The 13587-nt window shown below is 31.9% G+C and overlaps 2 protein-coding genes across 3 annotated transcripts; both read left to right on the forward strand.

Annotated features, from left to right (window-relative positions):
• Positions 1 to 474: 474 nt before the first annotated feature.
• LOC111274247 (alpha-galactosidase 2-like) lies at positions 475 to 4763 on the forward strand. 2 transcript variants are annotated; one of them, XM_089755217.1, is made up of 13 exons: positions 475 to 829; positions 909 to 967; positions 2280 to 2341; positions 2473 to 2611; positions 2716 to 2791; positions 2869 to 2927; positions 3042 to 3107; positions 3189 to 3272; positions 3393 to 3457; positions 3617 to 3699; positions 3775 to 3915; positions 4049 to 4189; positions 4286 to 4763. In XM_089755217.1, the coding sequence occupies exons 4-13, from the start codon at positions 2517 to 2519 to the stop codon at positions 4379 to 4381; spliced, it is 906 nt and encodes a 301-aa protein (XP_089611343.1). In that variant the 5' UTR covers positions 475 to 829; positions 909 to 967; positions 2280 to 2341; positions 2473 to 2516; the 3' UTR covers positions 4382 to 4763. The 2 variants fall into 2 exon arrangements, with proteins under 2 accessions (XP_089611343.1, XP_089611342.1); XM_089755216.1 differs by lacking the exons at positions 475 to 829; positions 909 to 967 and having other exon boundaries at positions 990 to 2341.
• Positions 4764 to 7213: 2450 nt separating this feature from the next.
• LOC111318760 (NAC transcription factor 25) lies at positions 7214 to 8633 on the forward strand. Its single transcript, XM_022921631.2, has 3 exons — positions 7214 to 7449; positions 7541 to 7848; positions 7958 to 8633. The coding sequence occupies exons 1-3, from the start codon at positions 7266 to 7268 to the stop codon at positions 8513 to 8515; spliced, it is 1050 nt and encodes a 349-aa protein (XP_022777366.2). The 5' UTR covers positions 7214 to 7265; the 3' UTR covers positions 8516 to 8633.
• The last annotated feature ends 4954 nt before the right edge of the window (positions 8634 to 13587 follow it).

Consider the following 13587-nt stretch of genomic DNA (forward strand, 5'->3'; position numbering starts at 1 on the left):
ACTCGTTCAATTGATAATCCTTAAAAACTTATAAGCTTAATTATTTTTTTTTTTTGTAAAAAAAAATTTAGAGGTGGATAGATTACTCAATTTTTCATGTTAAAGTAAGATATGTCGTATCAGACAGTCTAAGATAAATGGTTATAAATCGTACATTCGAAATGATTTCAATAAGTGATCATCGACAGAATTCGAACCGAAAATCTTTTCATCGAAGATAACGAATCTAATCGATTGAACCAATCACTTATTCATATAAGTTTAATTATTAAAAGATAAGGTTCAAAGATGTGAATCTTACTAAAAAAAACCTTAATTCATTCTGTTGATAAGCTTAAAAAAATTAAAACAAGGATAATGGTTTTATAAAAAATTGCTATAAATACAGTAACTTTGAGGATTGCCATCGACCAAAATTTCACAGTTGCCTCTTTTTCGGTTTGATATTGGATGAGAAGAGTAGTCTGAGATGTCCCACAATATTTAGTTACGAGTAAAAGCAAAGATCATAGTTAAGAAGGTTGTGCCCTAACCGACAAACCAGTCAGCCTGTTCAAGGAAAAAGACTGTCTGCTTGCGATTTCCCATCTGCATTTGGCATTTTTGAATCTCTGCTTTCAAAACTCCAGTCTCCATCTCAATTCCCTTCTCTGTTTTTCTTTTGTCTGTAATATGGGATTCAGGGTTAACTTCCTTTTTGTTGCTGTTTTCAACCTATGGCTTGTCCACGAGGTGGCTAGTTCAATGAAAGTAGCAGCAGCCATGTACGTGATCAAGCTTACTCTCGGTTCCTTCTAGACAAGGGGGTTGCTCGTACTCCTCCAATTGGGTATTAATTCTGTTGCTTTTGCCTTCAGACTTTGTCTTAAAAGTGTTTTGAATGCAATTTAGGTAGATCATTGTTGCAGATGGAATAGCTGGAACCACTTTCATTGCGATATAGATGAGAAGACTATAAAGACTACTGGTAAGCTTTCCTACTACTCAATTGTCTTTGTTCTAGAGAATCAAATGTTTTTTATCAATAATAACAATGTTCTTTCTTTTATGGTCAAACCGATATCATTGTTTTCTCCGCTGTCATTTTCATTTTCACTTAATCAAAGCAGAATTTGCTTTCAAAGTTAGAACTTTTCTAATTTAAGTAGCACTTCTCAACTTCAATACCCAATCTTTAAAATTTTTTACATTTTAAGAAAATAGTTAATTTGACTATCACTCAAGCACTTGACTCAATAGTAGGTGCATGTATTTTTCTGCTAAGTCCTCAAAATTAAAAAAAAAAAAAAAGGTTTAATTGAACCGAGCCTACTTTGGTTGCATCATGCATGTGTATCATGTATCCCCCACTCTTTCTTTTTCAAAACATTGATTAGTTTTTTGTTGCCGAAATGATGAATAGATGCTGGAGACCACCACCAAGCAGCTTACAGCTTTGGAAATCACACTCTAATTCCTTCCATTTTCTTTATATTTGACTTTGAATATTCTAACAGTGGACACCCTTCAATCTGAATTCTTTTATTGTTCTCTTTTATCGTAGTAATTAATTTTTTCTTGAATTCATTAATAAATTTATGGTTAATAATAATACATGAATGAAAATTCTCACCAGTTCTATAACTATATTTATATAAACTAAACCGTCTTTTACTTCAGAAGAATTGCCTACACTCTTCTTTATTGGGATCTGAATACGTCCAACCATGGAATTCTTGAAATTAAACTGTAGATTATGAATTATCTTCTCTTTTCCTTTTATCTTTGGTCTTCATGACTCATTCTAATATATATTTAATATTGCAGCATAAATGCTTAAAATTGAAGACCATGATCTTTACTGTCCTTAAATAGGACCATCCAATTATTCAATGCACCTAAAATTTGGTGCATCTTCTCTACACCCATTTTCAATACACTGACTTTGAATTTCAAATTCAAACTGAAAACTCCTTCATTTGGTAGGAGAATTTACTTGCTTTATTTTCTGATATCTAGTGATTTGTTGCTGTTAATTGTTGGTTGAAAGAATAAATATTGCCTCTGCCTGTTCTGAATAATCCTCACATAAATCTTTTAAGGGAGAACTGAACTATTTCCTCATGTTTTGACACGGGCCAAGTTTCCAGTCCTGAAATTGCTGGAATCAGAATAATGTTAGGATTTGAGCCAAAAGTTTATACCACTGGCGGATATATAATATAAGGCTCGTGTTTTAAGAAAGTAACTTTGATATTCTTTTTAACATAGATTGTTACTAGTTTGTTTTTTTTCCCAAGAAACGCGGATGCTCTTGTTTCAACTGGTTTGGCAGGACTTGGATACAAGTATGTAAATCTTGGTATGAATCAAAAACAAGCTTTTCTTAATTCTTTTTGCCCATACCTTTGAATTCTATGGACAATAACAAACAAAATATAATGGTGATCACATGAGTTTTCATTTCTTTCCTAATCGTTTTTGTAAAAGCAGATGACTGTTGGGCTGAAGGGGAAAGAGACAAGAAGGGTAATTTAATGTCCAAAGCCACTACCTTTCCTTCTGGCATTAAGGCCCTTGCAGATTATGTTCATGCTAAAGGCTTGAAACTTGGGATATATGCTGATGCTGGGTAAATGTCCCTCAATTATACTAATCATGTGTACAAAATTTGTTCTTATAAAACAAATATATGGTAAAGTGTTTGAGAGTTTAAACTTTGTTCCAATTCCACAGTGATAGAACCTGCAGTGACAGAATGCCTGTCTCTCTTGGGCATGAATATCAAGATGCAAGAACTTTTGCAGAATGGGTTGGTGTCCTTAAGTTTGAGACTGTAGAATTTGCTTAAATACAGGATTCTGGCTAATGAGGGGACTTCTTTTGTAGGGGGTTGACTACTTAAAGTATGACAACTGCTACCATGATGGTTCCAAAAATCGAAAAAGGTAGAATCGTTTGTCACTAGAGTTTATTACATTGAGCATATTCAGAAACTAATTTACGTGTCCTTACAAAATTAAGAACATTTACTTATGTAAAATAAATTTTTCTTTGTGAAGATATGCTGTGATGAGTCGGGCATTGCGAAAAGCTGGCCGACAAATCCTTTACGCTTTATGTGAATGGTACGTGCATATGAAGTTTAAGACATCAATTTCACACTAAAATTTATGGACTGTTCCTATAACATAATTGTATACTTCCAGGGGACAAGAGGATCCAGCAAAATGGGCAGGTTCATATGGCCATGCTTGGAGGACTACTGGGGATATTAATGACACCTGGGCAAGGTCTAGTCCTTTTTATTCTTTTATTAATGTACACTTATGCTGATGAACTGATTATGGTTCTGGATTTTCATAGTTTCATAGTTTCATTTTTGTTTTCTTTTTCTTTTTCCCCATTTGCAGTATAACGTCAATTGCAGATGCAAACAACATTTGGGGAAGATATGCGGGACCTGGCAGGTGGAATGGTAACTGCATATTTAACTTCTGCAATCATTTTTCTATTCAGTGCAAAAAGGATGCGGCACTATTTCAATAAACATAATTGATTTGTATCTACTTTGTTTGTTCATCTTTCGTTTAATATTATTTCACTAATTTAAGCCGCAATCACAAATTCACACTAGATCCTGACATGCTGGAAGTGGGCAATGGAGGGATGAATGTTGAGGAATATCATTCTCAGTTTAGTCTTTGGGCTCTTATGAAGGTGTGTCTCTCTTAATTCTAGCCTTCTTTTTCTACCTTGCACTTGTTGTGCTTAATATATCGTAAACCTTGGCAGGCTCCTCTGCTCATTGGATGCGATGTTCGATCTGCAAGCAAAGAGACTCTAAGTATCCTTGGAAACAAGGAAGTGATAGCAGTTAATCAGGATCCACTAGGAGTTCAGGGGAGGAAAATACGATCCGAAGGCGGCCTAGAGGTATTTTCTTTGAACACTATATTCTTCCATGTCATTTCCAAAGAAGTCTTCTTGTCAAACCCTCCAATGAAAAAAAAAAAAGGGTAAGTTCCTAAATATAACTGACCGCAAGTTCCTCATCAAAACGATACAGGTTTGGGCAGGGCCATTATCGGGGAAAAGGGTGGTGGTAGTGTTACGGAAAAGAAGCCAATGTAGAGCACCTATATCTGTGGGATGGAGAGACATTGGACTCTCTCCCTCTAGTCCTGTCACTGTTAGAGACTTGTGGAAGGTATTGTTTAGCCTTACATACCTCTCTGATCTGATGGTTTAAACTAACAGGCCTTATCTTTAGCTGGACTTAACCTTTACGATGTTTCTATTGCAGCACTCATTTGTTTCAATGAATAAGCGTTATAGAATGACTGCATACGTTCCTGCTCAAGGTTGCAAGATGTATGTTATGACACCATTGAAAGGTTGAAGGAGGCCCTTGAAACGTACAAGTTCGGGGTCAGAAAAGAAGAATTCTCATTTGATATAACTGAATTTGGGATAATTTAGTGGAAGCCTGTTTTTATATTTTAGCCTTCTCATTTCTTTTTCTGATAGTCCAAAAGACTATCTGTTGCAAAATAAAGTACTCTTTCAACAAAAGAAATAAATATAATTATGTTTGAGTTAGACCCCGATAAATCTTCGATTTTCTGTCTCATATGGATGTAAATTTGTTGTCTTGTGATATGAACAAAGCATGTAATCTCACTAGCATCAAAAGCTGACTGTTCTTGCCTAAAGAGCAAGTGAGTTGGCACAGGTAAGGTTGTTGGTAACCTTTTAGCTCGGCTTATGAGACCTAACCTTCTATGAAATAGGATACAAGCAACTCCACATGTGTGCAAGCCACAACTTGGACAAATCCGAATATTCAAAGATTTTCTTTGGAAATCTTGAGTATGCAGCTTGGATCATCATTTCTTGGTTCAATTTGCAAAGCTTCCTTTTCTTTCATTCGTATTTTCTCTCATAATCATCAATTTGCAACACTTTTTCTTTGGTCTTCCCTGTGATTGCCTGAAGTTAAACTAAGTTGTTTTATTGGTTGTATGTACCATATCCTAATTGTTTCGAGTAAATCATCGAAATGACACCTGATTTCTGCCCTTTCCAGTTTGTAAGTCTATTTTTAAGTTTTACAATAAACCATCAAAAACACATGTTATTACCTCTATTGTTTTAGAAGTCAGCTCTGCAGCCGAAACGTGGCTGGTATTTCACCTTCTGTTAACAGTAAGAAACCATTATTATTTTGTCATGTACTTGTAAGTGGCAGTGGACCAGCATCTTTCCTGATGAATTTTGACTAAGACATCCATTTGCGTAGCTGTACTGCTACAGATATCTCTTTAACCACCTTTTAATTTTGAAAGGGAATTCGTTGCTTCACAATTATGAGGACAATATGACAAAGATACTGTCAATCTCTATCGAAAATTAAAGAACTTTCATGAAAATTATTTTCCCCCTTTAAGATTTGTTGACCGGGAAAAAGAAAGAACGATATTTACATGAAGTGCCATTAGGATAAATTCTGAAAGATCATCCCTGTATTTACAAACAGGCTCTTTTGTCAGATTACAACAAAGGTTAAAATGCAGTTTTTCTCATACCAGTGCTCCTACTAAGTGCATCAGATTTTTTCGGTACAGCATCATTGTTGATTAAAGCTCCAAACTTTTCAGTTTTAGGCAGTGAAGCTATGGAATTCCTCTATATGGATAATTGTCCAAATCCTCTTTTAAATTTGTAATGTTTGGATACAACAGATAAGCCGAAAATGAAATTCATTAGTTGAGAATGTTGTGGCTAGCCAAAACAAGTATCTTCAAACAACAGGCTCTTTCTCTAATCAATCATCATTTTTCCAAACTGGTCAAGGCAACTAGCTAGATATTCTTAGTATCAAGCTACTACAGCTTTTGACGCCAACGCATATGCATCGGCATTTACATTATCATTATAGCATTTCAGCCACGCAAAAACAAAGACAATTAGAAATGAAATTACATTAACATCATAGAGTCGATTTTCTTAGTTAGGCATTTAGGTAATGAAATTGCATTTCCCTCGTGCTTTTAAGAACTTATTTAGTGACAGCGTATCATCCATTGAAAATAACGTTCAACTAATTGGCTCTGTACTTGAAGCAGAGAACGGTAATTTTGGCCGCAGAATTCCTTCTAGTGGCAAAGAAAAGAAACCAAATGAGAGAAAAAGAAAACATATATAAAAGGGGCTGCAATTCTTGATTAGATTTTTCTTAAAACAAAAAAGAGTGAAGTAAATAAAGATGATTAGAGTTAATAGTCAGAATATGCAAGAGTAGAACTTTGAACTTAGCTTAAATAATTCACTCACTTTTTTAAAAAGTTCAATCTCCAACACTTAAACAAAATTTTCTTCTACAATTCTCCTTAAATTGTGGTCTCCTTTGTATAAAAAAGAATATGCTAGAGTGAATAGGCAGACACACATAAGGCATGCATTTTCTGAAGGCTATAGTAAGTAAACTCCAAAACATAAAGCGCTATCAAGGAAAGCATGCTACCTGTAATCTATATTTATAACATGCATTCGGATCGATTATATAGAAGGAAAATGACAACTTGCCGGGTCAAAAACGTCCCTTGTTCCATGGATTGTGCCTGTTCTTCTCTTGTTCTCCAAGTTAAAAGAATACTTTTTCGCATTGTTATAATTCCTATATGATTTCATACTTCTTTAGTATGATCTAAAGGGTAATCTTAAAATAAACTATCCAATTTACAAGCAAAAAAATTTCAAAATACAATCTTAAAATGAACTTACTAATGAAGCATGTTTACATAGGTGAATTTTTCATTGTTCTATGAAATTAAATAAATTTAAATTTTAAAAAAAATAAAGTATGGCTCGAAAACTCACATGCTTGCACACGTTACACGCTCCCTTTTTCTCTTGAAAATTAGTTTTTTGGACTGAGGTTGAGGCTGTTACATAAGAAAAGCATGACATGGAAAGCGTGCAGGCAGTTCCAAACCTCCGACGATCCCAGAAACCTGTCCCTTACCAATTTTCTTGCCTTTTGCCCGCTTATGTGGTCCCTACCACCCATTCCTTCCACGTGTCACCACAACCTTCACCAAAACTGCCACGTGTTATCTGATCATCGGTGCTTACTGGGCCCTTCATCAGAACCTAACAGTCAGCGACTCTTTGTCCCCCACCAGCCCATACCCCTTTCCTTAGCTTATAACATTAACATATAATCTTACTTTGTCCATTATTTTCATCTACCTTATCAGTAGTCTTCAACTCCATAGATATAAATGGAGAGTACAGATTCATCATCCGCCTCACCGCACCTGCAACTCCCGCCAGGATTCCGATTCCACCCGACTGATGAAGAGCTAGTGGTTCACTACCTCAAACGGAAGGCCGCTTCAGCTCCTCTACCTGTAACAATCATAGCAGAAGTTGATCTTTACAAGTTTGATCCATGGGAGCTGCCAAGTATACATTAAAATTTTCTGCTTTCATTGATCAACTCATATTTACGCAATTACTTGATGTACAAGTCTTTAAAATTGTGTAAATTTTGTAGGTAAGGCAACTTTTGGAGAGCAAGAGTGGTATTTTTTTAGTCCTAGAGACAGGAAATATCCGAATGGAGCAAGGCCTAATAGAGCTGCAACTTCTGGTTATTGGAAAGCTACTGGGACTGATAAGCCGATTGTAACATCTAATGGAAATCAAAAGGTTGGTGTCAAAAAAGCTTTAGTATTCTATGGAGGTAAGCCTCCAAAAGGGATTAAAACAAATTGGATCATGCATGAATATCGCCTTATCGACAATAATTCTGCTTCTAAGCCACAAATTGCTGATGTACCGAACAGGAAAGCTTCTTTACGGGTACGTGGATAATCTGTTAAAGTCCCATAAATTTAAGATCTAGATCATTTTACTGAGTTTTCTGTTTTCTCCTTCTCTTTTTGATTTGTGTTTTGGTTGCTGGTTTCAGCTTGATGATTGGGTTTTATGCCGGATTTACAAGAAGAACAATACCCAAAGGCCAATGGAAAGGGACAAAGACTATTCCTTGGAGGGAATGGTAGCAACACTGCCAACTTCTAGCCATCATAATCCTACCTCGAAAGCTACAAGTTATGGTTCATTGCTAGAACATGAAGAGAATTTCTTTGAAGGGGTATTAACAGGACAAGGCATGCAAAACAGTTCCATTTCACAAATAGCAGTGTCTTCAAGCTCAAAGCAAAATATTCTTTCCATGGCCTTATCTGCTACAACAACAAATTCAATCCCTGTTAAACGTCCACTTCCAGCTCCACAGTACTGGAATGAACCAAATCCAATAGGTTCACAATCCGGCAAAAGGTTCCAGGGTGATCTAAATAGTAGTACTACGGCTGACATTGATGAAACCAACTCCTTTGTTTCTTTGCTCAGTCAGTTACCTCAGAACGCTCCATTTTACCCTGGCACGCTCGTTGGATCTCTTGGCGAAGTGATGGTTTCTCGGCAACAGTTTATACTTCCTAGCATGAATTGGAACTCTTAGTTTGGATTGTAAGGTCTTGATGGGTGTAAGTAAAACTAATTAATACATCTTTTTTATAATCTGTGAAATAATTCCACTCAAGCAAGGTGATCTAAATAGTATTTCATGTTTTTATTCATGTCCTTTCCTTTTTGTTCTTTAGTACTTTTTCTTCATTCCTGATTAATAATAATAATAATAATTTTTTTGGCAAAATAATAAAGATATTGTGTGCAAATTTATTATAAATTAATAAATATTAGAATTCCAGTAAAATCTATTTGATTAATAATAAGTATATATAGGTTGTTATCAATATTGAAATAAAAATTCAATCATAACCTTTTTTTTGTATAATTAAATGTATAATCGTCTATTATTTTGTTATTCATTCAACTTTTAATTTAATTGTTTGCTTTATATTCAAATACATTTTTAAAGCAAAAAGGAAGTACTAATAACCACGAAATGATCATTGCATGCATGATTGGTAATGAAATTAAATTTTCAGGTGAATATAGGAATTATGTATAATATATATAGGCATAAAACAATTGATTAAAGTATATATATATATATATATATATATATATATAAGATTAATTTGCTATAATGTTTAGCAAATTAAAAAGTAAAAACTACAAATATAAAATGGGGAATGCCAAGCCAAACCAGAGAATATAATGTGATAGATACGAAAGAAACTGTTAGGGGCCATAATTTCCACAAATGACGTATGATTATGCCAAGCCCAAGGTCATAATCAAGGCTGTTGATTATGCAACATAAAAAAGAGAAGATAAAATCTTGTTGGGTTTCAAAAATGTCAACGTGGCCAACATGTGCTTTTACTTTATGGAATGTTGTCTCATGGCTCTAATGTTTCGCTCTCGTATTGGCTCCTCATAAAAGCACTTTGCCTAATTGTCTTGCCATTTTTATTGGTTCAAACAATGTCGATCATGTCCTTTGATCATTGCTTTTAAGAATGAAAATAACTCTATAGGTTCTATGTTTGGGTTTTATAAATAATTAAAAACAGGTTAAGAATAATTAAATTATTATTTTAAAAAAAGCTTTACTTATAATAAATAATCATGGACTTTCATGTCTGTCATTGAAAATTTCTCGAGTTTTAATCCTTTGGATAATTATAATTAAGGATATGATAGGGATTAGGATGCAATTTTCATTGAATTGATTAGACATAAGAAATTAAAGCATATCTATCCAATTAATTAGGTCAATATGAATCATGACAGCAAGAAACTAACTATATATACCTCCACAAAATGGTTTTTAACTTGTTGAGTATTGGGGGAGGGGGGAAATCTTACCTCATTGCTTAATTCCAAATTAATTCTAAGTCCACTAATCACTTTTCTTTGTTGGCAAAGATAACAGAGGGACTTTTCAAGTATACATATATGCATGTAATTTAGTTGAGAGAAATGGAAATATTAATCATGGTGAATTTGGGATCCTCATCTCATCTTATCTTGTGGAAGAACATTTCTTTATTCAACTAGAATCCTCTCTCAGCTTATCTTTAGGAGTATTTGTTTTTGTAATAATTAAATAAATTAATACCATTAATTTCACTATTAATAGTACTCATTTATATACTCCATTAAATAACAAAATTTTTTTTTTTGTTTAAACCACAAATTAGTACAAATAAATCCTTTTATTTTTTTATGATTATACAAAAAAAAATACTTAATTCTACAGTTGGCTACAATTTCTTTTATAAATCCAAACACATGCAACTCCTCTTGCTTTATAAAAAATAGTTTTTCATTCTAAAAGACATTGTTTTGGTTCCTTTTCGGGTCATAAACTTTGAATGAGCCCAAAACCTCGTTAGGCTTGGAATTTTTTATTGTCGGCCAATTGAGAGAGCGGCGAGTAGATTCTGAATCGTCGATAGTCCACAAAATGGTCTTAGTCTCTATTGGATATGGATTGGAAGGTTTTTAAAGGGGCTTAGCGGTTTACAAGATTGACTGGGCCAAGGCCCTTTTATATCCATTGATATAATATTGGTTTTTGATTTGATTTTCTTTTGTTATTTTGATGAGAAAGAAAAATATACATGCAATCTTACTCTTACATATAAAAAAAATAAAAAATCTAGGAATATGTAATAATATAAGAAATTGGCAAATAAACAATTAATATTACATAAACATCTCTTATTATTACATTAATTTAGAAATTAAACCAAAAGAATTAGGAGGATATCATATGATACAACATTTTAATAAAAATTGTTCTACATGTCAAGGTAAATAGATCCACAATCTAATAACAATAATGAATTTTATAAATTCAAGAAAAAATTAATTTTTTTTAAGAGGACACATGATAATTTTTTACTATCTTTTTTTTTTTTTCTACTTAAAAATAACCCGGTAGAAATTGTAAATATGTTATCTTTGTTTTTGTTTGATTAGGAGAGAGAAGAGAGGGACTGCCATTCGCATGTCTCACGCTAGGGCTTGGAAATACAATATTTGTCATTGTCCTTTAATACAGTCCAGTCATGAGTGGACCAAACAAACACGTTTTCATGCGTTTTGTTGACAAATATGTAAATATTTGAAAATTAGTTTTTGGTTTTTTATTTAAAATTATCAATAATTGAGTTCTGCCATTCAAATTGAAAATTCGAATATTACGAAACAGTAATGTCATTTTCATGCTTATGTAATTTTTCAACAAATAATACGTACATTGACCCCTTCCAACAACCAACCTCATCAGGTTGGCCGTCACCCTTTCTACATCTTCCAAAACAATATTGTTCGAAGTGACCTAACATTTCTGTTTTTTTTTTTTTTTAATTAAAATTTCAAACAATTAATAAAGACCAAACTTAACAATGGAAGTTAAATATATAACCTGGAATCCGATAAATATATATATATATATATATAGCCTGGAAAAATGTGTGTTAGATAAAACGTTTTAATGCATTTAGATGAAGACAACCACATTATAGAAATTTGAGAGAGACGCAACATGTGCTTCATGCATTAAAGTCAAGGGAATTTTTCAAATAAGTTAACAATGCACCATTAACGCTGCCTTCTGTTATGTACAAATTGACGAAGACCAAATGTCAGTAGTTGTTTCCATCAGCCGCAAATTCGTGCATGGGTTCATATAGCACGGAATTAATAACCAAGATGGACAATTTATGTGGTTTAAAGTTAATATTAAAATATAAAAAATTATAAATATTAAAATTTGAATTTTATACATGTTGAATGTTATATTTTAAGAATAATTGCATGATTTTAAATTCCGGCTTTCGGTTTCAAACCTACCCTCCAATTAGGGCAATTTGAGCCAATGCTTTCGAGGGTCATTTGTCTTGGCGCTACCAACGCCTAACCCGGTTAAGCTTTTAGATAGAAAACCAGTTCAATTCAAACCACAAAAAGGCTGAACCTCACGTGGACCACGTTCAAGCAGCTAGAAGCTAGAAATTCAAGCGGTTGACAATTTGATCACTCGACGGTTGCTATTAGTATGTGATTAAGTGCCGAATGCTCAATCACATCATGCATGCTTTTGAGGTAGAGAGAAACTAACTCTCATATTTAAATTTGATAATTTTTATATTTGTGTTTGTATATTTTATGTTAAATATATGTAAAATACAAAAATTATTATCTTATAATTTATGTTGGCAAATCAAATACAAAATATGTTTTTTAATTTTTACTAAACTTGTATATGTTTTTGGGTAAAATATATAAATAGTCACTCAATTTAAAAATTTTTTTAAAATGATCACTTAAATATTAATTTTTTTAATTTAATCACTTAAATTTAAATAAATATTTTTTGTTATTTAACTATTAATAACTAACATTTGATGCGATAATATCACGTTAATTGTCAGGTGTCACGCTACATTGTCACGTCACAATTGAGGCAACATTGTTGATTTGATATTATAAAAATAAATAAATTTCAGTCACTTAACTTTTTAAAAAATTTCACTTAATTTTAAAAATTTATAATTTGATCACAACAAATAATTTCTCAAATTTTATAAAAAATTAAAAATGAGTATTTAATATTTTTATTGTAGAGCAATAAATTATAAATTTTTTATTTTGTTATAATTATATAATTTAAATTTGAAAAATGAAAGAATATTATCCACTTGAAAAAATTACTAAAATAATGTTACTTCAAATCTTTGTCATTCAACTTATTCAAATAAACTAAACTAAGTATTTCATATTTTATAATATCAAGATTTAGTTTTAATGTCATGTAATAAAATATTAAAATAAATATAAATAACAAAATAAAATAAAATAATTTATTATATTAAATTTCACAAATCATTGGTGATTAAATCATTATAAAGTTTCGTTAAGAGTGACAACCAAATATTAATATTTTTACAAACATGGGTGATCAAAATGTAAAAATTTTAAATAATTACTTGAATTTATTTGGATTAACTGAATGATAAATATTTAAAATAATTATATATTTAATAAATTTGATAATTGATTAATATTTTTTTATTTTTAAAATTTAAATGATATAATTATAATTAATAAAATAAAAGTTTATAGTTTAATTTCATACAATAAAAATATTGAATGTTTATTTTTTTTATAAACTCCAATGATTTATTTGAGTATTATTTCAATATATTTAAGTATGTAACATAAATAATAAGATAATTTATTATAATAAATTTTATAAACGTTGATGATCAACTCATTACACTACCAGAAATTAAGGTATTACCAACAAAATTTTACTGATGAAATACTCCCGTCGATAATTACTCAAGATTTATCGATGGATTACTAATGAACCATAATTATAAAATAATGTGATATTCATTGACGGAATACCGATGTAATTTATCGATGGAGACAATTTTCATTTGTATTTTTTAGGTAAAAATTGAGCGAGATTGAAAAAAGTTGGTGTGAGAACGTCAACATAATATTCCATCAGTAATCTGTTGGTACAATATTTACTAATGGATTATTGACAAATTATTCTGTTTGTATTTAAAAAATAAATTAAATATATTAAAAATATATTAATTT

The sequence above is a fragment of the Durio zibethinus genome, chromosome 26 (assembly GCF_047325235.1).
Source record: "Durio zibethinus cultivar Kanyao isolate XHJ-2024 chromosome 26, ASM4732523v1, whole genome shotgun sequence".
Lineage (NCBI taxonomy): Eukaryota > Viridiplantae > Streptophyta > Magnoliopsida > Malvales > Malvaceae > Durio > Durio zibethinus.

Excerpts from the sequence above, each read along its gene's own strand:
- LOC111274247 (XM_089755217.1), top strand. The coding sequence starts at position 2,517 with ATGTCCAAAGCCACTACCTTTCCTTCTGGCATTAAGGCCCTTGCAGAT. Across the intron at positions 2,612-2,715 it reads GGGATATATGCTGATGCTGG|TGATAGAACCTGCAGTGACA; the intron begins GTAAATGTCCCT and ends CCAATTCCACAG. Across the intron at positions 4,190-4,285 it reads CTGTTAGAGACTTGTGGAAG|CACTCATTTGTTTCAATGAA; the intron begins GTATTGTTTAGC and ends TTTCTATTGCAG.
- LOC111318760 (XM_022921631.2), top strand. The coding sequence starts at position 7,266 with ATGGAGAGTACAGATTCATCATCCGCCTCACCGCACCTGCAACTCCCG. Across the intron at positions 7,450-7,540 it reads TGATCCATGGGAGCTGCCAA|GTAAGGCAACTTTTGGAGAG; the intron begins GTATACATTAAA and ends TAAATTTTGTAG. Across the intron at positions 7,849-7,957 it reads ACAGGAAAGCTTCTTTACGG|CTTGATGATTGGGTTTTATG; the intron begins GTACGTGGATAA and ends TGCTGGTTTCAG.